Source organism: Electrophorus electricus, chromosome 16 (assembly GCF_041902795.1).
Source record: "Electrophorus electricus isolate QZ-2024a chromosome 16, ASM4190279v1, whole genome shotgun sequence".
Lineage (NCBI taxonomy): Eukaryota > Metazoa > Chordata > Actinopteri > Gymnotiformes > Gymnotidae > Electrophorus > Electrophorus electricus.
In genome coordinates this window covers 16408003-16433504 of record NC_137512.1, presented here as the reverse complement: position 1 = coordinate 16433504, position 25502 = coordinate 16408003, and the positions used below count along the sequence as shown (strand labels likewise).

Sequence of the window (25502 nt, the reverse complement as noted above, 5' to 3'; positions counted from 1 at the left end):
GAGGCACTCTGGAACGCTTCCTGCTGCCAGCAGAGATTGAGGTGTAGTAATGTACAAGCAAAGGCCTCCAATTTGCTTAAATTTCAGGGTTAACATGCCTCTAGAGTAAGCAAGTACAGGAAACATGTCAGAGCTCACTGATCATCTCTGAATTATCTTTTTAACATTTAATGCATAACTATACAAAGCTAAAGCAATGTTCTACAGTAAATGGTGTTAAACATTTGCCTGTATACACTATGGGTGTAGTAAAAATCTATTTTTTATACCTCTGAATATTTTAAACACATTTTCTCAAAGCAATTCAAATTAATCTGGTTGTCTTCTCTGCTGTAATTTTAATCATTTTGATCAACGGTCCCTAACTGCTCCTAATTATAGAAATCAGTTCATAAATCTGGGACAGTTAAGTATTTTTAATAATTTTGTTTAGCACTTCCAAAATTCTTTCCTGGGATCCACTGTAGAGGTAAAAACAAACGAGAACACAAAATCTTAGGACAAATCTTCTGTTCTATCTTAAATTGTCTTAAAGTAGGCTGTGTTTGTAGGACAAACTGATACAAGAGCCATCTGTCCCTTTAAGACTGTAGGGGGCTTGTCTGCACAGATATGTAGCCAGCAGGACTCAGAACAGAAGCTGCTGGCTAATGTAGTTCTGAGGTACCTGTGATTCGGTTGAGCTGCGAGGCAAAGGGCCATGTTACCTCAGAGTAATTCACATCATTTGTCGTAATGGATGCTACAGTAACATCCAAGGAGAAGTGAAATTCAGCAACAATCAAGATGGTGTCGTGGATCATTTCGAGGATGGTGGTGTGAGTATGGATTTTTTGAGCTTGTTTGTCGTAATTTGCTTGCCTTTTGCTAGTCTTTCCGAATCATTCTCCCCTGTTCTCCAGTTAGCTGTAATTTGTAAGATGTTCACTCCCCCCCTCAAAACCCGGTTCTCTACTTAAATATACCAATGCTTGCTAACGGATATCTAGCTAATAAAACGGCGACCGATGACTTCATTCAGACAGGGCGCTACCTATCTGTATTGGTTGTCACTTGACAGATTTAGCTTCTCTATAAAAATAAATTTTAAATATAATTTTAATTAACAATGATTTTGATAAATCACATAGCCAAGTATATTTTAACGATGCCTGACCAAAAATGAAACGTGAAACAGGACACGGACAGGTTTGAATAAGGCTGCACCTATTCCAGCTGTTGACCTGAGCACGTTGTGCTTTATCCTCTGCTGATTTCGTTTTCCCTGAACATTTCTTGAACATCCGTTTGAATGGGAGTCGGAGCTTTAGCTATATTAATAACCAGGCCTAAATGCAGAGATGACCTCCTTGTACTGTTAATGTTCTATAATGAAGGATTATAATCTGTTACTGATGACTCTCACATTTAAACCGTCTGTTGTCGACATTTAACGTGGTCGAGTGTACTAAACCGAATCGGATGTGCCTGAGAAGCCTCGAATTTACAGTTTCCTTCGTGTACTGCTGTTTGAAGAAGACTCGGGCCGTGTCCCACAGAGGATGCTTTGTCATTATTGTGATTAAACCAGCAGGCCTTGGTCTCCATGTTTTGATGAGGGAGAGAGAGAGAGGCTAGGTTGCAACAGCGTGGACTGTGATATGTTTGAACTGCCACTGTATAGCCTTGTTTGGTAATTATCTGATAAATCTCTTACATTGTGTGCTTTGGAGTGGCATAGTCTGGGAGAGGCATTATGGCAGTGGGAGTATTCTGAATGGGATCGAGGACATGTACTGGATCTGCCCCACTCTTGCTCAGTTCATTGGACTCTGCATATGCACAAGTACAACACTCAGACTGAACACAGAATTATTGTACACTGAGAAATGCACACACACTGGCAGCTGATGTCTACAATCTTTGCAGTGGCTACAACTGCCTGTTAATTCTGCCATTGCAGAGGGGTTGGGATCCTGTCACATTGGCAAAAAAATTAGCATCCAGGGTGTGTGTGGGTGCATGCATGTGCTTGTGTCTGTGCGTGTGCGAGAGCACGTGTCTGCACGAGCGGCTTTGTTGCCTGTGCCTCTTTGTGTCAGCCCTTAGCGCTGACCCCGCTCTGGCCAAACCGCTCTCCTACTCTCAGTCCATGGTAATAAATGATTCATTCTGACTCTCTGCTGGTTAACATTGGTTCAGGCCCCAGTGAAGCAGCCCTGTCCCAGATCAGAGGGCTGCCAGAGCCCCAGCGGTCAGTGTCTGCGCCCAGTTTTGAGGAGACGAGTAAAGGGTTCTGGCAGTAGAACTTCCCACTAACTTTGGTTTCTGCAGTGAGATGACGCCATCGAAATCCGGCCAGCTCATGTGCTGTTTTCAAGGCCTCGTTTTTCACCCAGGCCTTTGCACAGCTTGCTGGGTCTCTTATTTCAATTTACCCTCCATGGGTTTTGTTTCCTTACTGAACTGGGATAATGAGTTTAGCATTTTGGGTGGCTGGACCGATTGACCCAATTGTCTAGTGACTGAGGAGCTGACCATTGGCTTTGTCGTAAGCCGAGTGAGAGAAATGCACAGTAGTTCAAAAACATCACATCATTGTTGCTACAGAATGACTGACAGATTTCATCTGTGACTGGTCTCTTACTGACATTTTAAGTAGATACTGTCCTTCATGTTACTCTGGTTTGCTTGTGCAAAATGCTGAAATCTAATTCATCATTGTAAGGTGAGCTGGGTGAAATTTACTGGAACAGAAAGCATGTGTGGGTCCTAAGCCAAAGGCTAATATGTCTCTCTCCCCAACAGCCTGGCGTTTGGAACGCTCTATCCAGCTTACTCCTCCTATAAGGCAGTGAAGACAAAGAATGTCAAGGAATATGTGAGTATTCCAGCATGGCTACATGCAGCTAGTCTGGCCTGCTGGGGAGGCTAATCAGGCTTTCTGGATACTCTGATCTGGCTTTTTCTTTGGTTTTGTCATATCATCTATAGGCCTAGCAATGGATCCACTATCATTAAGAGATCCGTGTGATGACAGTTCAGTAACAGTATTTGGGTATTACAGAGAGTGGTGGTGTCCAGCAAATGTAAACTGAAAATGATGCAGAAATAATTCAAAGTGAAAACTGGTAGTTATACACCATAGTTAGTTAGTTAGTTAGTTAATTGTTGTTGTTGTTCAGAAAAAAAAAATTTGCTAAGAGTTTTATTATGAATCTGGTACCAATTCTATGCATTTTATTCGTTAGTCATGTACCCTGTACATGATGTTTGGACATCATAGCCTAAACATCAAAGGAAGTTTACAGTTTGTTTAGTTTTTATTATGCAATTTGATTATAACTTGAGGCTTATCGTTGGTTTATTTATAACAAATTTCTGAGTTAAAAATATCTAGTCTTATCTGTTCACGCTCTGATCTAAGTGCTCAATGCCTTACCATACTGGTGGCATAATGAATAAATGTCAGATGAGGTGATTATAGCACCTGAGGGGGTTATTTAAAAGACACATTTTGATACTTCTGATACTAATTAAAAATTAGTATGTTTTTGTCAACATTTAGCATTTAGCTCCTGTTTCCTGGAGTAGACTTCATGCCACATCATTCCAGGGAGATTTCTCACAGGTTGCTATGGAAACCCCTCTGGGTCAGAAAACAGTTGGCAGGCTTGCCATTTTTACTCCCCCCCCCCCACCTTTTTGCCTCTCTGTGTATGTATCTCTCTCTCTCTCTCTCTCTCTCTCTCTCTCTCTCTCTATATCTCTCCTGCTTTAGCAGGGGTCTAGATAGTCCGGTGTCTGTCAAGGGTCTCTTACTTATTGTAGAATTACATTTTTCGTTTTTTATGTTTTACTGTTTCTCAGTTCTTTTGACAATTGGTAGATGATAATTTTAGTTAAATTGTGTTTGTAGTTTATAATGACCCTTCTGTAACTGGATTATTGTGAACCCATTTTTAAGGCTCTGCGAGTGACTCCTGTGTGCCGTACAAGTTACCTAAGGCTAGCATATGCTGAAAGAAGGCATGGTGTATGTGCAAGATGTGAACCTGTGCCTGTTGAATCTTGGCCTTGGCCGATATTGTTGCATGTGTGAGCATGTGTCCTTGTGTCCCTCAGGTGAAGTGGATGATGTACTGGATAGTATTTGCACTCTTTACGACAGCAGAGACGATCACAGATCTGCTTCTCTCTTGGTGAGTGGCCTTCACATACTCCAATTACTGACACTAATACTAAGAAAGTGATTTGCTTTCATTATTAGGTGTGTAAATATACATACATTAAGATGTTTTCTGATTTTCAGTTAGATTTTTAATGTATTTTTTGAATGTACATTGTTTAAGGTATTTTATATAGTAAGAAAATTACTTTGTTCTACAAAGTTCTGATTATAATGCATGTACTGTTTATAGTTTTATAAATGCAAAAATGTGAACTGTCACATTGAACCTTATTAAAACTGCTTTACATTTCAGTACATGGTTTTTAACTTTTTTCTTTTCAGTTTTTCATTACAATCTAAATGAACACATCTGTATAGCTTTATCTTTTTATGTCTCACAAGTAACTAAGCAGTTGTTTTGTATGTTGCATTGTTTAAGTTTTGAATAAGTACTTAAACTTGGTAAATTGAGTTCCTTCAGGACTATTTAACATTTTTAATTTACTGTGTTGTTACTTTACTGTGTAACAGTCTTAATTCACTGTATTGCATCTTTGCAACCTTGTAAATTTGTGGCAGTTGCCACTAAACTTCTGGTTTAAAAGCCTGTAGTCCGCTGTCCGCTGGGAAAGCTTTTCATCTCGTGTGGCCCCAGGTGTATTATGAAGATGTATTTCCTCTTGCGTGTTGTCCCGGGTGTGCTACGAGGATGTATTGTGTTTGCGCAGGTTTCCATTTTATTTTGAGCTGAAGATCGCCTTCGTGATCTGGCTGCTCTCACCGTACACAAAGGGCTCCAGCGTGCTGTACCGCAAATTTGTGCACCCCACGCTCTCCAGGAAAGAGAAGGTCTTGCCTCTAGCACACCCACCGCTCCTGTCAGACTAGCACTGGCTTGGTTTATTAGCCAGGAATGCACATGCTGATCCTGGTACATGTGCTTGCGTGCGTGCGTGTGCGCGTGTGCGTGCAGGAGATTGACGAGTACATTGCTCAGGCGAAGGACCGTAGCTATGAGACGATGATGCGGTTCGGGAAGAGGGGGCTGAATATTGCAGCTACAGCAGCGGTCACTGCAGCCGCTAAGGTGAACGGGAGGGACTGGTTGTGTATGCAGTATAAATGTGGGGGAAAAAAAAGTGTCAGTACAGTATAAAATGTATAATTTTTTTTTTGTGTGTACAGGGTCAGGGTGTCCTCTCGGAGAAGCTACGTAGTTTCAGCATGCAGGATCTGACGCTTATTCAGAATGAAGAGGAGCTACAGCTGCGTGCTGGCCTACTCGACCCGGCTGACGACACGCACACCGCCGCTACTTTGCCTCGCACCAAGACGCCTGCACGCACAGGTGCACACACACTTGCTGAATAATGTCCATTTGCTAACTTGTGCACGCACACTCGCAGAGTAATGTCTTCCTGCTCAGGTACACACACCCTTGTGGAGTAACGTCCACATGGTCAGGTACACAGACACTTGTGGAATAATGTCCATGCGCTCAGACACACACACACACTCTTACAATACAGTGCCCACGCACTGTTGTGTTCAAAATAATAGCAGTGTGTTTAAAAACATGAGTAAAGCTCAGGATCCTTATAATAGTTTTTATTTCCATGTATTGGGAACACTGCGCATTATATTCTAGAAGAAAAATGAATATTGGGCTGTTAAAAAAATAGCAGTGTGCATTTTTCTTCACAAACTCAAATATTTACTGTATAAACTGACAAATCTTTAGGATTTAGCATTGCTATGAATAACTAATATTTAGTTGTATAACCACTGTTTCTGAGAACTGCTTCACATCTGTGTTGCATGGAGCTGACCAACTTCTGGGACCTGTGAACAGGTATTCCAGCCCAGGATGATTTGACAACTTTCCACAATTCCTCTGCATTTCTTGGTTTTGCCCCAGAAACGGCATTTCTTATGTCCCCCCACAAGTTTTCTTAAGGTCTAGGGATTGGGCTGGCCACTCCATAACTTTAATTTTGTTGGCCTGGAACCAAGATACTGATCACTTACTGGTGTGTTTGGGGTCGTTGTCTTGTTTTAAACACCCATTTCGAGGGCATTTCCTCTTCAGCATAAGGCAACATGACCTCTTCAAGTATTTTGATATATGCAAACTGATCCATGATCCCTGGTATGTGATAAATGGACCTGACGCCATAGTAAGAGAAACATCCCCATATCATGATGCCTGCACCACCATGCTTCACTGTCTTCAGAGTGTATTGGGGTTTGAATTCAGTGTTTGGGGGTCGTCTGACAAACCTTGGATCCAACAAAAACAATCTTACTTTCATCAGTCCATAAAATGTTTCTGCATTTCTGTTTAGGCCAGTCCATGTGGTGTTTGGCAAATTGTAACCTCTTCAGCACATGTCCTTTTTTGTAACAATGGGACTTTGTGGGGGCTTCTTGCCAATAGATTAGCTTCACACAGGCATCTTCTAATTGTCACAGTATGCACAGGTAACTTCAAACTGTCTTTGATTACCCTGGAGCTGAGTCTTTGCCATTCTGGTGCTGTCTTCCATTTTCTTCCATGTCTCTGGTTTTGCTTTCCATTTTAAAGCATTGGAGATCATTTTAGCTGAGTAGCCTATCATTTTCTGCACTTCTTTATACGTTTTCCCCTCTCCAATCAACGTTTTAATCAAAGTATGCTGCTGTTCTGAACAATGTCTGGAACGACCCATTTTTCTCAGGTTTTCAGAGAGAAATGCATGTACAACATGTGTTGGCTTCATCCTTAAATAAGGGCCACCTGATTGACATCTGTTTTTTCAGAATGAATGACCTCACTAATTGAACTCCACACTGCTATTATTTTGAACACGCCTGTTTCAATTAATTATTCAATTACACAAACTCAGGAGCATGCATATCATGAATGTTGGATCTGATGGTTTTCTATGACTCTACTACACCTGCTGGCAAGTTATTTGCCATGTACGTGCGTTATTATTTGCCATGTATGTGCGTTATTGCATGAACATGCGAACCTGTTACAGCACAATTCAAAGGTTAGTAGGTACGTCATAAATACAGTGGGGAATGTTACATATGCTTTAAGGGAGTCAAAGATTCCAAAAGAAAAAAAAAAACATTTTAAACCTGAACCATAAAATGAAGAAAACTTGCTTTCTTCATCAGCCATCATTTTGTACAATGATGTTGAGGTTGTGGTACATTACTGTAGTTCCTTTGAAGGTCTACACTGGTACAGAAGTGAATGAACTCGCGCATCAGATTTTGCACAGCTCTCAGATGTGTTATGATGAAACGTGTTTTACTTTTTATTTACACCGGTAGCTGTTGGAGCCAGTGTGTCTTTAAGCGGCAGTGTTCCCAGAGCGATTGCGAGGCCTGCAGACTCACTGACCCCAGCCTTGCAGGAGGCTATTGTTCCTGCTCGTTTCCATGCTGGTGGTGATGTGATCAGTGTGTGGTTAGAGGGAGAGGAGAGCGAGGGGGATAAAGGAATAGTCTAGGGAACAATCATGTGCTGTAGACATGCAAAACAATGACAAGAGGAGAGACGGATGTAGTGTGGAACTTGAGCTAAAGGCTTTTTGGCCCATTTTAAATAGTGTGCCATTTCCTTTTCAACCAAAATGTACTATTAGGAGATCTAGGATTCCTCTGAGGTCATAGTTACAGTAAATGATGTCAAAGACATTTGGGTTTTAGCCTGTGGTCTGATGGCAGCACAAAGCAACACCTCTGTGGAGCACTTTCAATGAAGGGTTTTGTCTCTTGGGCTCGGATTTGTGTTGGCCTGGCACACTTTAAATATCTGCCCATCATGGGAAAAGAGAGAGGAATGCGTGTGTGGCTGTGCATGCATGTCTGTGTAGGGGCTTGTGTGTTTGTGTGTAGGTGTAGATGTTTGCTCACTGGCTTGAAGGTACGATGTAAGTTTTGTGAGCAGCGTGGGTTTGCGGTGTGGTTCAGCCTTTCACTATTGTAAATAAGGCATGTTTTGGTTTTAGGGGAATGTACTAAAAACTGGACTTGGTTTAGTGCTACCCTATTACGATCATAGTCTGTGGTGACCTGTCAGTCTGATTTCATTGAATTTGATGTGCAATGATTTTGACAGTATCAAGCAAGTGGAAAAACATTTAAATCAGTGTATTGAAATTTAAAACTGTATTGATACTCACTTCATTCTTTAAAGGTATTTCATATAAGGCTTTATATGTGGCAATTGTATTTTGTGTGTGTGTGTATATAACTTGACATTTCAAAAGCACCATTATTTCTTAGTGGACATCTGAGAAAGCTATTTCTGTTCTTTTCAGTGCGTGCCACACCCATAATTGCAGACACCGAATCACAGCTCAGTTCCCGGTCTGACGGCGACCAATCGGATAGCAGGACTGAACACTCGGATGAGGATGCCACTGCTGACAAAGTGGCCAAGCGAACAGCTAGTGTCAGAGCAGCCAAGAAACCAGCAGCCACGAAGACGGAGGTACACACACGCACACCTGCACACAAACACACATGCACAAGCACATGCACATATTTTCACACATGCATGCATATACACACATGCGTGAATGCACAAGCACACACACAGATCAAATGTACTATGCATTATTTTAAGCAAGGTGTCTCATAAGGAGACAAACTCATGAATGTAAACACGTGTATCCAAATGCGCTTGTAAGTAGTGGGTGAATCCTTTTGGAATTTAGTGCAGTTGCCATTTGCAGTTGTGTGTTGCTCCAGGACTCTTCAGCCAATACTGCTCAGTCATAATGCATCACTTCACATCTTTCTCTCTCTCCCTCCCCCACTCCCTCTCTCTTTCTCTGTTGTACCCTGTCCATGTCCTCTTTTGTCTTTCTCCCTTTTTTTTCTCTTTTTTCTCAAAGTTTAAATGTTGCATTGAGTATTTATTCTTTATTAAGGTACTGTTAATGTGTTACATTCCATGTCCATCAGTTCTGAGAAAAAAAAAGCCTGCAATGAACACCTTGCTGTTGATGGTGGGTCCAGTGAAACTAGGCTTGTCTAAGATTAATCACAGTAGTCTTCCTAGGTTCTCATTTGTTTGCTGTTGCTCACTCAGGTGGCTCTGACTCAAATAGACAATTCAAGTGCGAACATTTAGTTAGGCTTGTAATAGGGCAGAGTGGATCTAATGCAAACTTTATCCACAGTTAGGACTACCCAGTATATGTCAGAAGGCCTGAACGTGCATGTTAAAAGTCACCAATTATTCCTACATATGCATTCTCGCTAGCTTAGTGGTTTGAAGAGGAGGTTTGCTGCTAGAGCAGAATGTGCACTTTTTAAATAACTTCACTTTTTCTCTTTTTTTTTCTCTCTCCCTTCCTGCTCCTATCATGGGCACCAGACATCTAAAATGGTGAAAAAACAGCCAAAGAAGAAGAGTACTACTATGACCAGCAATAATGCTGAGACACCATGAGAAGCACTGCTGAGATAAAGCTGGACACACACACACACACACACACACAAACACACACACAAGCACCACACACTGAATACTTCTTGTACACTTGAGTAAATCCACTACTACATGGGTAGATTCTCTCCTAAAAACACACACATAGCTGCGTGTACCAACTTTATCACTCCCTTGGTCTAGGCTTGTTTTGCTTTCTGACTTATTTTAGATACCGTTTTATGTGTGTGTGTAAGACTTTATGAATTCTCAGTTTCTGTATTATTCAGAAGCTTTTCATCATCTGAGTTTATATCATACTTTAGAGAATAGGTTTGCGTGTACATGCGTGCGTGCACCTGTGTGTGTGTGTGTGCATGCATGCAGTGGCCTCACTACCCACCATATCCTCTGTAGGTTGTAATGGAGATCTTACTAATGCTTTAGACCAGTAAGCTTCATCTGCACTCACAGAAGTAGCAGTACACTCTCCAAGTCCTGCTCCCAGCTCCCCTCTGCTTTAGGACACTGTGTCTCCTTGTCTTGCACCCCAGAGCTCTAATTTTTGGCATGCAGCATGCCCACCCTGGCACCAGGGGGCAGCAGTGACACCACACTGTAACAGGAAGCAAAGAAAGGCAGCCCAGCTTCAGAGACCCTCTCTCTCACATGCCTAATGACCATGTTGAAAAGCTGTGGGGGAAGTCAGGGCCACGAGTACGGTTCTGTACCCACCCCACCCCACCCCCGTCATGGTTCGTCAGCGCTCCAGGAGATGTATGCCAAGGGAGAGGCCAGAGTCACATCCACTCCAAAAGCTCTCACCGTTAATGAGCGCTCTGTCTGGGCCGACACCGAGGACGCCCAGCCCCCGCTCGCAGGGCCATTTTCCCTCTGTGCAGCACAGCCACAAACACGACAGACAGCCTGTTGTTAAACACTTGGGTAATCATCATGGGGTTTATAGCACCATTTTGAAGGATTATGAAGGCTTATATACACCTGCATAGATTGCAAAAAAGTTAAGCCTGTGTAACATACTGGGCCAAGAGAAAAGTGATCCGCATACCATTACCAGAAAATGGCCTCTTATTCGGACAGTGCCTGGGAAAGGCTGACTTGTCTCTGGGTGTTTGCATCACACTGTGCTGCAGAAAGGTTGCTGTGCAGACTCCTCCATGGTGGCGTCCACCAGAACATTAACTCAGAGGTGTGAGTGGGTGCTGCAGGCTCCATCCTGAGCTTGGCTAACCCTAACCAGCTCCTCGTCCCTAACCAGCTCCTCATGGTGCCGCTTTAAAATGACTGACAGTGTTCATGCAGTGGAGAAAAACATTTCCTTAGTCATATTAAATTACACCAAAATCCCACTGGTTTCACAGTCTTTGCGTTGTGTTGTGCTTGAAAAGAACATGTCTATCTGTTTCAGTGTTCTTATGCAGTATGGCCCCTGTGAGACTCATTTGTCAATGCTTTAAATCTCGCCCAAGGTGGGATTGTGTCCGCTCTGATTAAGAAATTGTCTCTTAATACAGATGCAAGATTAGCCTGTTCCTCTTAGCAGAGTGCACCGAGCATTAGAGAGCAGAGCCAACAGCACTGATCTTGGAGCAGCTGGGCTGCATTATCAAGCGTAATGACTACTGGTAATAAACAGAGGGAGCCATACTCCTATGAAAATGAAGCAGAGCTCTACAGTATGGGGCTGTGTCTATCAGACCTCTCAGGTAAGCCCTGCACTCAGATCAGTTTTTCATGCTTATTCTAACATATATGTGATTAAGGGCAGAGAGAGTGCATCCCTGGACAGTGAGTTATTCTGAAATGCTTGAGATCAACATGTAGGATCTCTACTGGTCTCTCAATGTGAATCCACTGGGAAAAATGTATATAATTATTATACTTCTGACTGTACAGGATAAGCTTGCTTGCCTTACTCTCTGGGTTTTTTGTTTGTTTTTGACAAATCTGATCACTTGCCACTTTTATAATAGAGGTATAAAAAGTCTTGTAAAAAGCTACTTATTGGTTGACAGAATGTTTTTAGTTTTTATATATTGGTTCTATTTTTGTGTTTATTTCTATATTCTAATATACTTGGTCTTAAAGACAACATTAATCAATGGTCAGAACTGGTTGTATGCAAACATTCAGCAATGGTGAAATTAATTCCACACTCTAGTTTGCCGGTCCCTTGTGCTATGCACACATGTCCAGTGTGATCCCTGTCACACTGCTGCTCGAACCCAGAGCAGTGATTCCCAGCTCCAGGCGCAGCAGTTTGTCCCCCTGCCCGCTCTAGCGGCCCAGAGACATCTCTGGAGCTGATCCTTAAGCCCTTTGTCTGGGTCAGGGTGGAGTCAGGGTGGAGCCTCTGAGAAGACATGGATGTGTGTGGCTGGGCCTCTGAGCCTGGAGTGAAGAAGCTCTGAGCCAGGCTCAGGCTTTAGCCCGAACAGCAAAGAGCTGGAGTTTACCACACCTGCCACACATTTACACAGACCAGTTAACACAGATACACATTTGGTATTTTATAATGCCAGATCCTGTTGTTGAAAGAACAGGTTTTTTTTTTTTAAGTAAATATTGCAGAACATAGTTTTTAAAAAAATCATTTAGGTTTTTAAATCTCCAAATTAAAGAACTATTTAATTTTCCACTTGTTTTTCTTTACACTGCTTGCTTATGTCAAACCTTGACTTGAATTTTTAAATTTTTGAGTTTGACCAAGGATTGCGTGATGGTAAACACAATCCTATTGACACATCTGGTGTTGTAATACTTACTTCTTTTGCAATTGGAATTTTCATTTCATATTTCTCTTTATTCTTTCTGTTCAGAATATTTCTTGCTGTGTGATTGAGATCAGTATTATCATGTATAGGACTTTAAAGTGTGAGAGAATATTCAGCACTAATGTATTGTTTGTGCCAGTTGTCTGTACTCCACTGTAATAAAGAATGATAATGATATGTTTAAGGACTGCTGCTAAACATTAACTGACATACCAACACTGCAAAATAAAACCATACCACAGCTCCCACATGGACTGCATTCCTGATTTTGGGATAGTTATTAATAGTGAGTTGGGTTGAACAGCTATATGAATGCAGTCTGACTGCATTAGCCTTTTATTGTCAACACACAAATGTTGATCATTGGCAGCAAGATGGTATTGGAAACTACATTGATCACTGTCTTATTTCTTTGACTCTTCAGAGGTTGAGTAAGAGGTCTTTTTGCTGTGAATTTCGTTTGTTGAGTTAATGCGGTACTCGGCTGTGTCACAGGGGGTCGCTGTTCATCAATTGACTTCACCAACCAAATGTACAGAAGCGACTACATTTGCAAGTGTTTGAGTGATAACTTATTTTTGAACTAATTATGTTGTGTGTTATATCCCGCTAATGAGTTTCCTCATTATATTGACCAATTAATAGAACCTTATGTACAAATAAACAATGAAACAGTGATAACTTCATTTAAATGAGCCATCTTGATATGCATGTTTGTGCAGTCTGTGCTGATTACTCATGATATGATTCAGAGTTCTAATTTGGTATGCTGCCATTTGTGCTACTCAGTCTGGTTTAAATGATTGCTTGTGTAGGTCATCCTTTTTACAGGTTAAAATGTGATCTCCATTATATCCGGTGTAATAATCTATTGACCTCTCGTATGCTGGTGTTTATAGTTCTTTAAGTATGCTTATAGGCACTAGAAAGGGGAAGAAGATGAATGAATATATAGTTTATGTTCAATTTTTTACGGTTAGGAGCACAGGAACTTTATAAACATAAACTAGTAAAAAAACCCCCCCCCCCAAGGCAATTGATGTCGGGCTGCTAATGAGATGTGAGGTTAACCTATTTTTAAAGCTACCTTTTGATCATTCAATTTAATTTTCATGTTTGGTGTTTGCATCTTTGGTGGGTGCATGTGTGTATGAGGGGTGGGTGTGAGCCGAGAGTGGACGGAGTGTATTGTCTCAGGTACACATCAAAAAGTGTGTGGTTGCATAAGTCTCTGCAGTGGCTGCATCTCATTACTGCTGCAGTTCTGGTTTGCAGTAAGGGAGGGCTGTGTTTGTGTGTATGTGAACCCCAACTCCACAAACTAACACAGATGGGGGAATCCCTGGGTTTGCCCACACTTGCATCATCTTCATTTTCTCTCCCCCCCCCCCCTCTTCTCTTTCCCCTCAGTCCCTCCAGAGATTGCAGAGCTGCTTGGTTTGTTGTCTGAGAGTCTCTGGCTGACATCATGGGATAGACCCGATTACACAACCTGCCCCCGGGCTGTCATAGTGCAGGCCAGGGCTTTAGGTGCCAGAGCAATATCCTAGTGCTCCTTCTTCTGAAAATGGTTTTTCTTTTTCTTTAATTTTCTATTCATTCATTTATTTATTTATTTACAGAGGCTCGTTTACTGAAATATTTAGATATGTAAATACAAAATACTTGAGTCTTAATAATGCTTATAATGTTCACAAAGTCTAGTTTCCTTTTTCAGTTATTCTGGATATTTAAACATTCTTTTGGGGTCAAATATACATCAATGTATGGTTCTAAGTCTGATAACACTGTATGTGCAAAGATGTTTCAGACTTTAGCCCTACTAATTTTACACCCTGCTAATTTTAAAAAGGATGGAGATGCTCAAGATTCTGTTCTGAGATCAGTCTCAGAATGAATGTGAAAATGGCTAAGAGGTGACTTGCCATACTCTAGGCCTGATCCTACTTCTACATAAGGAGTGGACGCTATTCTGATGTGTAATGCTATACCTTGCCACCAGGGGGCCATATAGGATCAGGAAAAATTGTACTAAGTACAATAATAATTTCAGGTTATGCCACTGATTAGTATTGGGTTTTACAACTCATTACCATCAGAAATAAAAAAAAATCAGATTTTAATCTCTACCCATTTTTCTGTTACCAATAATGAATGTCTGTGAATATGGGGCCTTTTACAAGTATCTGACTTCTACGGTTCCATTAGATATCGCTCATTAAAAGATCAAGAAAACTGCATGAAGAAACATAAGCATGCATTTCCTTGTTTAACAGCAGATATAACTGATTTCATACCAACATTCTTTATTGTATTTATTCATTTTCCTTTAGAACAAACACCTTGGCAAAAATTAGAACTAAGTGCTGGGAAATTTAGATCAGGACATAGAGGGCAGAGATGTTACATAAGTAAGTAATGTACTGAAAGAAAGAAGCTGAATAGAAGAAAATGCAGAGGAGAGAGGAATTTGGGGTGAAAAGCGAATAGCCCATGAGGAGTTATTTTTCACTTGATCGAGCTCTGGTGCAGAGTGATGGTATGGGGGAAAGTGAAGGGCACACCTGGGCTTATGTACAGTAGCATTCCATCTCTCAGCAAAAAGTTTTACTTTTTCAGAAAGTTATTCTTTCTCTCTCTCTCTCTCTCTATCTCTCTCTCTCTCTCTCTCTCTCACACACACACACACACACAGGAATGCTGCAGTAAACCTCAGCAACAACTAAGGTAGATATGGACAAGTGAGTCACTGTGTCAAAGAGCAGTCCTTTGTCACGGCTTCTCAGCAAGCTCTTGCGCATGCACTCGAGCACACGCGTGCACACATGCGCGCACACACACACACAAGTGCACATGCACTCACACTCTGACAGAGTGTAAAATGACACCTCAAATACAGGTTCTCAGCACCGGAGCAGAGAGAGATAGGGAAAAACATCCCCATCGAAAGCTGAGGATGGTCCCCTTGAAGAAAAACCTTCATAGCATGCTCATGCCAGCCGCAGGTGTGTGTGTGTGTGTGTGTGTGTTTTGTGTTTCCTCGTGAGTATATGCGTGTGTGAAGGGGCCTTCAGCCATGCTGGATGAAGTGTCAAGGACCACCTAGGTTAAAGTGGCTCTCACTGCGGTTCTGGAATGCTGTTTTAAAGGTAGTCTAGCACTACAATGTAACAAAGCCCTTACCACCGCTGTGGAGTGCAACAGTGGAGACCAAACAGGCACAACCTGATTTAAGTGTGTTAGAAGAGGACATTTTGTGTTATTTCTCCCCTGGTACTCCTGAAGCTACACAAGTGTCGTGTGCAGTATTGGAGGCCTGTGCTACTGTGCTATTTCTGTGTCATTACATTCATTGCTTGTTGTATTGCTTCAACGGAATGGCTTCTGTTTACAGCTCTGTCCTAATAAAGGGCTTGCCACTGGCACTGAGTGCATTTATCTAAAGTGCGCTTTCACACGTAACTCATGCTCACATATCGGGATGTCCCTTGCTTCCCCCGTACAATGTTCCTGAGAAGTCCTCCCAGAGAGTGTTCTTTTTCCATGCCGCGTGTGTGCTGGGTCCAGGACACACGCTGGTTTGTTTGCGATCCGTCCAGTCCTGTGTGACGCTTTGTTTGTGTCTTCTCTCATCCCTCCCCCTCTCTCTCTCCTCCTCCCCACCATTCTTCTCCCTTGGTAGCCATAGCAACATGCGCTGAGATTGTGTGGGGCCTCTTGCAGGTGACACAATGCGGCTAATTACTGGCACTTAGCTTAGCGCTAATTAAAGTGAGCCAGGCTAATGGGGGGGGGGGGTTAAGTGGACCCGCTGATCCCTCCAGCCCTCTTTTACCTTTGGCACCCTTCATCCTCCTCTTCCTCTTCATTACCCTCTTCTCATTCAGTCAGCTCTCTCTCAGCTCTGTCTCAATGTCTCTCTTTAAATCGTGGCTCATGGTCTTTTTGTCTCCCTTTCTTTCCCTTCTTATTTACCTGTTTCTCTCTCTGTCTCCCTCACCATCAGTGTCTCTGTCTGTGTCTCTCACACGTTCTCACTCTCTGCCCTTCCCTTTCTCTCTTTCTGTCTGTGTTTAGCTCTTTCCCTCACTCTCGCTGTGTTAGGCAGCTGCTCTGCTTGCCAGGGGTTGAGGGGTTGACCTTCAGCCTCTCCAGGTTTCTTCAGTGTCTGATCAAACATGGAAATGAATTCAACTGAGTTGAGGGCCGTTTTAATTTAATTTAGTCAAGATTGGTTGTTCAATGGACCACCTCACCTCTCCTGCCAGATGCAGTCTCAGTTCTCTCTCTCTTTCTTTTCACTGTTCTGATTGTCAATATCTTTACCCCTCTTGACCCCTACAGGTCCCCCTGCCTGTCTCACCCCACCTGCTCCATCTCTCTCCGTCAATCTAGTTTACCTCCATGTTTTTCTGCCCAGAATGGCATTGCCCTCACTGGCGTGATCTCATTCGTATCCTCCTCTGCTCTCCTTCCATTGTTCTAGTCTTTCCCTTCCTTTCCTGCCTGCTTCTGCCTGTCTGCCATTGCCTTCTGCCTCAGTCTCTCCCTTTTTACAGTCTTCTACTGTTTGACCACTTTTCTCCCTCTCCTGTCCCTCAAACTGAAGCCTGGGCTTGTCTACAGAGACAGAATGATTGGACTTCAGCTGACTATTTTTTCCTTCACTTCTGTCTGTCTCTCTCTTCCGTCTTGCGCTCTCTCTCTCTCTCTCTCTCTCTCTCTCTCTCTCTCTCTCTCTCTCTCTTTCTCTCTCTCTGTCTCGCTCTCTGTCTCTCTCATAAAGGATTTATTTTACCTTTAACAAATGAGGGCACATGAGTAGCAGGGCAGCCCTGCCAGAAGCAGTCAGATAGAGAGTGTACATGTGGATGTGAGGATGGAGAGTTGGAGTTTAGAGAAGTGGATAAGGTCAGAGCCTGTCAGAAGCCTTGCTGCATTTACTGCTGTTTACTGCTGTGCTCCTGTTGAGGGGACACCTGGTGTGCTGTCATCAACTGCCACACACACACACACACATTCACACAGTCAGCACTGAGATGCACATGCACACATACTTAGTGCAGAGATGCACACACACAGACACGCACACACTTAGCACTGAAAGGCACTCACCCTCAAACACACACACATACAATCATAAATAAAGCTTTACAAAGCATGTTTTCGTCTTGAAGCACTATTGAACATTTCACTCACCTGAATTCAGACACAGAGGCTCTCCATGGTGCTGAAATCCTTTTCCCTGTTTTCCATATGCAATGTCAAAATGTCGAAAGCACAGAGAAAGGCAGAGGAGTGGAGTGGTGAGCTAAAATTAAAACAGGCTTCATTCTTTATTAATATGTGGCTTGCTTAGACAGACCCAGAGTGCTATTTAATGTATGATGACAATGTCAATCTAGTAGGACACATCCCAACACTTTTTCCGTTGTTCGTTTCAGCCTTTACATAACTGAGTGCGCGCGTGCACGTACACACACACACACACACACACACACACACATATTTAACTTGTTTTATAGTCCAAGCATAGGTGGCGCTACAACAAAACGGAGTTTCCCACTGTAAATTACTAATTTCCATGAGAAAATAACCTGAAAATCAACCGCTAGTGTGTGTATGATTATACAATAGCACCGAACGAGGCATTCACTTTGGGAATTCAAATACACGGCCTTACGAAGCGCGCACTATGCCAGGAGGGCTAGGACTGGCACAGCGTATCTTTAATCAATAATGTTTACATGTGTGTTACATGAACATTACCAAATGAACATTAGCCAGAACCCTTAGATGTGTGCAGACGTGGATCTGCGTTTAAACGACGACGGCGTTACTTCGCCAGCGCTGGCTCCTGTAGAGTGAGCGCGTGTGCTTGATCTTCGCTGTGAAGCGGATGATAAAACGGAGCGCGGGCTGGAGTTTGCTCTCTCCCGCCGCGCCTTCCAGGTTTAAAGGCGCGCTCAGGCGCGCAGTGAGTGCCGCGCCGCGGCGGCTAGGAGCAAATTGGCCGCGACCTGCTGTGTTACGGCCACATCCCCCTCATACTGCACCTCATTACTGCTCTAATTCAAAGTGGCTCGCATGCCACACACGCGCGCGCGCGCACGCGCACACGCACACGCCTCTATATATACTGACACAAGAGCAAAGAATTTCCCCTTACACCTTGAACGTTGATACGTGCGCGTGTGTGTACACGCGAAGAGACTGCACGGTTAAGTGTGCGTGAGTGACACAGGAATGTTCTGACAGTTGCCTGGAAGATTTCACAGGGCAGGAGCCAGAGCAGTGGAAACAAAGCAATTTGTTTTTCCATTCCAGATTGATGAGTACACACACACACACACACACACACACACGCACACGCACACACACACACACACACACACACAATAGAGACACCACAGTTCACTGAGACAAACCAAGATTTGCCAAACTGACAGGAGTAGGTCTGTAGGCAAGTAGAAAAGAGCAGGAGAGTGAGGGAGCCAGGAGCAGTAAAGGGAGAGAGGGATGGTCACGTGGAAGACATGAAGACAGTGAGGAAGAAGAGTGAGGGATGAGGAGAGGGCAGGCAGAAAAGAAAAGCAGGTAAGGGAGAAGGTGAAGTGATGAGAGAGAGAATGAAGCAGAGGATGGAGGGGCAAGAGGCTCTGTGGCACACACACTTACAGTGCTGTTAGGCATGATGCCATGTCACAAGAATGTGGATATGACACACAGTATGTGGCTATGACACACTGTATCCAGCATGTAATCACAATGGCATAGTAATGGCCGTGCAGCTAGTGCTTTCTGAACACAACGCACACGATAAGCTCCTTTATGGATGTGCAGACCATGTAACAGCATGGAAGGCAGTCCTGAGAGTTTATTCACTTAGTGTTCATCTTTTAAAGACTGGAAAGCATGAACGATAAGGCATGCAATGGGCTCTCATACACACATGCATCCACACCAACTCATTGAAACTTACTGGGTCAAGGAGTAGAGAAGGTGCCATTTATGAGTTGTGGGGCCGGACAGGTGGGAGATGAGGAGCCATCCTGAACCAACCTGACAACAAGACACTTTTGCTTCTATCGCGCACTGGGAAGTGAGGTTGTGTGTGTTTGTGCGTGTGTGAGTGTGTGTGTGTGTGTGTGTGTGTGTGTGTGGGGGGGGGGGGTGTTTATGGTAGTGCCAGAGCCAGTGTGAAAGTTGGGGGAAGCCCTTTTCCACCCACCTGCATCTGCACTGGTCTGTTAACACTACCAGTATTGTTCCTCCCACTCTCCCTCCCCTCCCTCTCTCCTTGGTGCTAAATAATGGAAATGGAGGCTTCTGATATTACTTCATAAATATTACATCAATAATATGATGTTAATGTTTTTCCCCCCATTACCCTCTTGCTAAACTCAACTCACTGCACTCGCCACACTACCTATAAACCACAGTGCCGAAGAGGAGTTTGCCTTTTACTTTTCTAAATTACACATACACACACGAGCACATATATACAGCATTGTTTATTGCCCTCTTTGTATTTTATTACATTTAACATAATGTTCAGGCTGTCGTTAGTACATAGTACACGGTGTTGACAGAACATGGCTTTTAACAACTTATGGGCCAGCTGAATAGAGTTATTGCTGTGTCCTTGACCACAAGTATTGCCATGGACACCAGGTATTGCAGGTGAACAAGTGCCCTTTCCATACACAACTGGGTCTCACATATCCAAAAAATAAAGATTATTCTAATATATTTATTATTGTTTTGTGTAAATAATAGATGTTCCCCTTCTGGTGTATGTATTGTGTTATTGTGTTCATAAATGAATGGCTTACATAACTGACAAGCGGGGCTGATGTGTGTGTGTGTGTGTGTGTGTGTGTGTGTATGAGTACATGAAGGGGTATTTGTTTGTTTGTCTTTTTAATTGCGGTGCTGCTTGCTGAGGATGTAGTGCTGGCTTTACCTCTTCCAACTCTACTGTTGTCAAGGACGACAGAGCAACAGCTCCCTTGGAACTATTATATGCCTAATGTTTTTTTCCTTTGCTGTTTGTCTTAGCAATACCATTTTAATGATTCTTTGGCAAATGGCCTGTAATCTCAGATCAGTGGCTGTTCTGTGATGCTCTCTCTCCAAGTGAAACTAGAACAAAAACAAGGGACTGCATTCAGTTTGCATGTGTATGTTGCATGTGCAATTTGTATGTCGGTTTGGTCAACAGAATCTCCCTCTGGCCTAAACTGTTGGGACTTGACTCAACTTGACCAGATTGCTTGACTTCACCCAATCAGTTCGACAGCTCTGCAATGACTCAAAAATTTAACTAAATATCTCAGCTACACCTTCTTGATGACAGCTTCACAGCAACTGGGCAATCAGTTGTGATTGGGGTGTATATAACCATTCATTATTAAATCTATCTTGGGGCTACACAGAACACTCGCATATAATGACGGGTTTGTTTGTGAAGCATCCTGTACTCCATGTTATTGGATACTTCATAGTTTTTGACCTATAGGCTTATATATTTGTATCTTTTAAACATTCTTATACATTGAATTTGCTATACTTCTAAAAAGTTAAATTGGATTCAGTATTTTGCTCAACCAAGTTTGGTTGTTCTGAGTGATGCATATTAAGCATAATGACATTTACTTACATGGTGTATTACATGTGAATTGAATCCCATTCAAAGTCTGTACTTTCTGATACCATTCTGTCACCATTCTTTCTATACAAAGTCTAAGACTATAAATATAGGAATCCCTCTCTTTTTCTTTCTCCCTCCCTCTCCTCCCCAGAGTCCCTGTATTTCCCTTTCTCACTGTCTCTCTTTCTCAGATCAATGCTTGTTTTACTTTTCCATCTCTTTTTTCCCTCGTTCCCTCACTCTCTGAAATCCCATTGCTCGGCATGGAGGGGTCGGTATGAATATGTGCAGACGGCTCCTCTTGATGCCATCGGAAAAATGAATCTCCATTACGTCTGAAAGCTTTTCTCTCACAGTCAATAACCCCCGACAAGCGGGGAGAGATTACCACATGAATCACACTGCCACTGCTCTGCTGAGCCCTGGAGGGTTCCTAAGAGGGGTGACAAGAAGTGTGCGTAGTGGGCTGGAGGTACCCATGCCCTCTGAGGTGCGTTTCATTCTTATCCATAGTGATATGGCTGCATACCACTGTCCGAGCACAGCATGCTGGTTTATGGCATGTGGGGTTGGTTCGGGTAGACGTTGGAATCAGGTTTGTTTGGTGTCAAGCTGACTCATGCTTCAGGAATCCTGACATGAGTGTGAGACAAGGCAGGGTGTTGGTGGGGCAGTAGAGACAAGCGCCCTGCTGAGGAACCCGTTCATTCCCCCAGCCCAAGGCCTCCAGACTGGAAGTAAGAAGAAGTTATGGAGATATGTTTTGTAGTACACAACATTCTGTACCCTTAAATAATATGTATGACGCGGGCAATAGCTACCTCACTGATTCAGTGCGCTGATTCACTGTTAGATGTATATTTACAGCAATATGTCTGCATTAGCAATATGAAGAGACCAGTGTGGGAAGTGAATGAAAAGAGGCATAGAAAGTATCAATCTTGAAAGTCTCATCCAGAAACCATGGCTTTAGAAGGGCTGGTGTCAGGCTGTGTGAGTGTGTGTATGGGGTGTGGGAGGCAGAAGGCTCTCCCATTACGGCAGCTCTGGATCTGGGCTGAGGGGGTGGTGGCTCCAGATCTCTGCTGGATGACGGAGGTTTCCCAATTCCCCGGCTTGTCATCAGCAGAGTCCCTTTAACACCCACTGTGCCGGGCCAGGGCCAGCCTTTCCAGTCGGCTACAACCCCTCCCTCTGAGTGTGGCCATAACCCTTCCCTCTCCCCTCCTTTGCCTGATTAAGAGCAGGGGCATGCTCCATCCTTCTCTTATTATCTACATCATCATGCCTTAGTCATCGAAGTGACTCTTGCTGTCATCTGAATTTACAGCCATTACTTTTCATTCTTTCGGCCCTCATTTTCGTATCCTTTTTATATCTTTGTCACTCAGCCCTTGTTGCCCTGTCCAGATGACCTGAAGAGGGAAGGTGGTGCAAGCGGTAGGCGAACAGAGATCTTTTCAGCAATAAAGGGCTTTTCTCAGGCGGGTCAGAGTAGCCAAATGGGTGCTCGTGCATGTGTGTGTTTGTGTTTGTGCAAGTGAGTGCTGTAAAGATGCACTCTTTAACCTCAGTGTCTGCACCACCTGCTCTGCGGGGGAAATCATATTAGTTGTAAATGGCAGGAGAGCGTCTCTCTTTCCTCTCGGCCTGCCCACCAGCTTTATTAATATGAGAGCGCATAGCCTCCTCAGAGAGACCAGAGCAAAATCCGCCATCGCTCATGAACTGACCTCACCCATCGCAAGAGCACCAGGTTGATACATTAATGTCAGTTCAGTGGATGAAGGCAAAGTCCATAGCTAACTTTTCTTAATAAATCAGGTTAGGGTTCACATGCCTCAATTCATATCTCAGTCCCGAATGGACTGCCGCAGTAGCTATATATGTATACACCAGTAGCTATATATATATAAAACAATGATGAAGGGCTCGAACTGCTTAGAAGGCTGCTTGTTTCGGAGCTCTCCATGCTTAGCCTGGAAACGAAGTGTGGAGCAAATCTGGGGCGGCTGAATGGCACTAATCTGTTGACGCTTCCGTGTAGGCGCAGTTCAGCCCACGCTGGAGGGTTGCCCTGACAGGGACATCCATGCCAGCTAACATGGCTGGTGATGACAAAACAAGCCTGGCTGTGAGGATGGGCTAATGCAGGCTTAAGCGCGGCCGTGGGATGCAGCAGAGGAATTTGGAGAGAAGCTCCTGAGACCCAGATGGAGAGGGATCGCCTCGGGCGTCCTCCCACTCCACACCATTCAGATGTGATCGAATATCCCTTTGTACACGCACTAGCACATGCTTACAAACACGACAACATGCAGCTCAAAGGTGGATTCTATAAATAGGTAGAGAGAAATCATGCTCTCTTTCTGGCCTTGTTGTTAAGTCCATATGAATGGGGTTTCTGCAGCTGTGGGCTTAATCACAGAGTCAAAGACAGATCTTCTTGGTTGAACACAGAAGAGTAGTGGTCCTACACCCTCATCTAGTGACTTGTGCTTAAACAATGTGCTGTTAGTGAAAGCAGTTTAGGTCGAAGGCTGATGCTAAATTTACTTTGCAGTCCTAGGTCAGAAAATCATTTGTTCAAGCTCTTGAATAATGCAAATATATTTGGCAAAAAGAAATCGCTTAATTTTTGAAATAATTGATTGGATCTTCTCAAACATAGCTCAGTATTTTGTTGGCACTGTCCCTTCTCTTATCAGTCAATATTATGTTTAGTATCTCTCACTTTCTTTTACTGCTTTCTCATTGCAGCTCTGCCTCTCATTATGAAAGTTTTGTTTGCCATAGCAACCACTTTCTCCTCTCAATCTCTCAGTCACCCTCTGTCTCTCTCTCAGCCCCCCCCTCCACACACACACACAAACACTGTCACACATAGAAATAGTGTTGATGAGACATTATAAAGGTTCTGATGTCCACAGCAGCATATTGCACTGTTCTTTGGTGTCCATCTTCTGAGCACAATTGCAAGGTAATGTAGTCAAGTTTAGTGACACAAATCAATAACTCAGGCATCAACAAAACTTTGGCTTAATCTTGCCAAATATAAAATTTGACTGTTTCCACAGGCCTCTGTCAGGGGAAGAGTGCTCCTTGGCCTTGGTCGACTGTCAGGAGCGAGATGTCACCCTGCTCCGATGGACGGCTCTCTGCCAATTACCTGCGGCCATTTCTTATTTTAGTGCCACTGCTTCTCTCCTCTGCTCATCACCCATCTCTATGGCAACTGCAGCAGCCAGTGCTTGAGCCCTCCCCTCCGGTCCACTGGTTGACCATCTCCCCCTGTGGTCCGTTGACAGGGTTGGTGTCATCCCCGCCCACTGGTGAGGGTCAGAGGCACCACCCTCCAGTGTCATTTCTGTGCCACTCAAGCAATGGCACTGCACAGGCATGGTATGGACACTAAGGCTGAAGCTAAAAGAATTCTTCGATGCGCACACAAATTCGTAAAGCGGTGCTGCAGATGAGGCCCCAACAACATGCCACACATTAGGCAGGATTCGACAGGCTGATCGGAAGTGAAGTGACGTGTGACATGTGTCGCATGACATGTGATGCGTGATGCATGACGTGCGGTCAGGGAGGCAGATGTCCGCCAGGGGCGCTGGGTGGGAGTCGGCGTTACTTGTGTGTTGAGAGCAGCTCCAGCCTGCGGCACGCTGGGTAGCAGAGGCGCAAATTACTGTCATTACAGTGACAAATGCCCAGGACCATGAGCATGCTCCACACATATATTTAAAGGCTAAAGAGCAACATTACATGGTGACAGCTCCAATAAAGGGGTGCATGGGGAGATTGGGGGGAGGGTGGTGTATATGGGAATGTAAAGCTTTTCCACCAGGGCTGCCCAAATTTCGGCATCACTCAGTAGGCTGCCCGAGGATATCACTGTCAGGACGTGTCATTTGGGAGCCCAAACTCCCACTGACGTTGTCAAATATGTGCTAACATTCAGTGACAGCAACACCATTTGTAATGGAACCAGTTGTGTCATGTTAGCTATGGCAGGACAGTAATATTTACAGCAGACAAATAATCAAATGAATAGCATTTTTGGTGGAATACCCACTGAAACAATTAGGAGCTAATCAATTAATAATAAGGTTGTGTATGTTAATCAGGTCTGGTAGGAACTTGGAACTAAGAGCAAGTGCATTCCACAAAGAGATACCGTCACCTCAGTGAGTCTCGCTTCTCCTCATGATATGTATGACACTTTCTGAAGAACGAGTGTAGAGTCCTCGCAAGTTTGACGAACAGGTGTTCCACTCTGACACCACACTGAGAAACGGCTCTCAGTAACCGAAAGACAGCTGACATTTCCCTGCTGCCTATTTTTAGTTCCATGCTATTGATCATGGTATCGATTGCAAGTGACCCCTACAGATCCAAGCCAACTTCCTATTGAAGAACAGGTTGTGGGAGAGTGAACATACTTAATATACAGGGTCACATTAACACGCC

At 43.6% G+C, this 25502-nt stretch overlaps 1 protein-coding gene across 1 annotated transcript; it reads left to right on the top strand.

The window, feature by feature from the left end:
* The first annotated feature begins 610 nt into the window (after positions 1-610).
* reep2 (receptor accessory protein 2) lies at positions 611-12624 on the top strand. Its single transcript, XM_026999339.3, has 8 exons — positions 611-818; positions 2788-2860; positions 4105-4181; positions 4879-4999; positions 5124-5237; positions 5336-5498; positions 8467-8639; positions 9531-12624. The coding sequence occupies exons 1-8, from the start codon at positions 787-789 to the stop codon at positions 9603-9605; spliced, it is 828 nt and encodes a 275-aa protein (XP_026855140.1). The 5' UTR covers positions 611-786; the 3' UTR covers positions 9606-12624.
* Positions 12625-25502: the final 12878 nt, after the last annotated feature.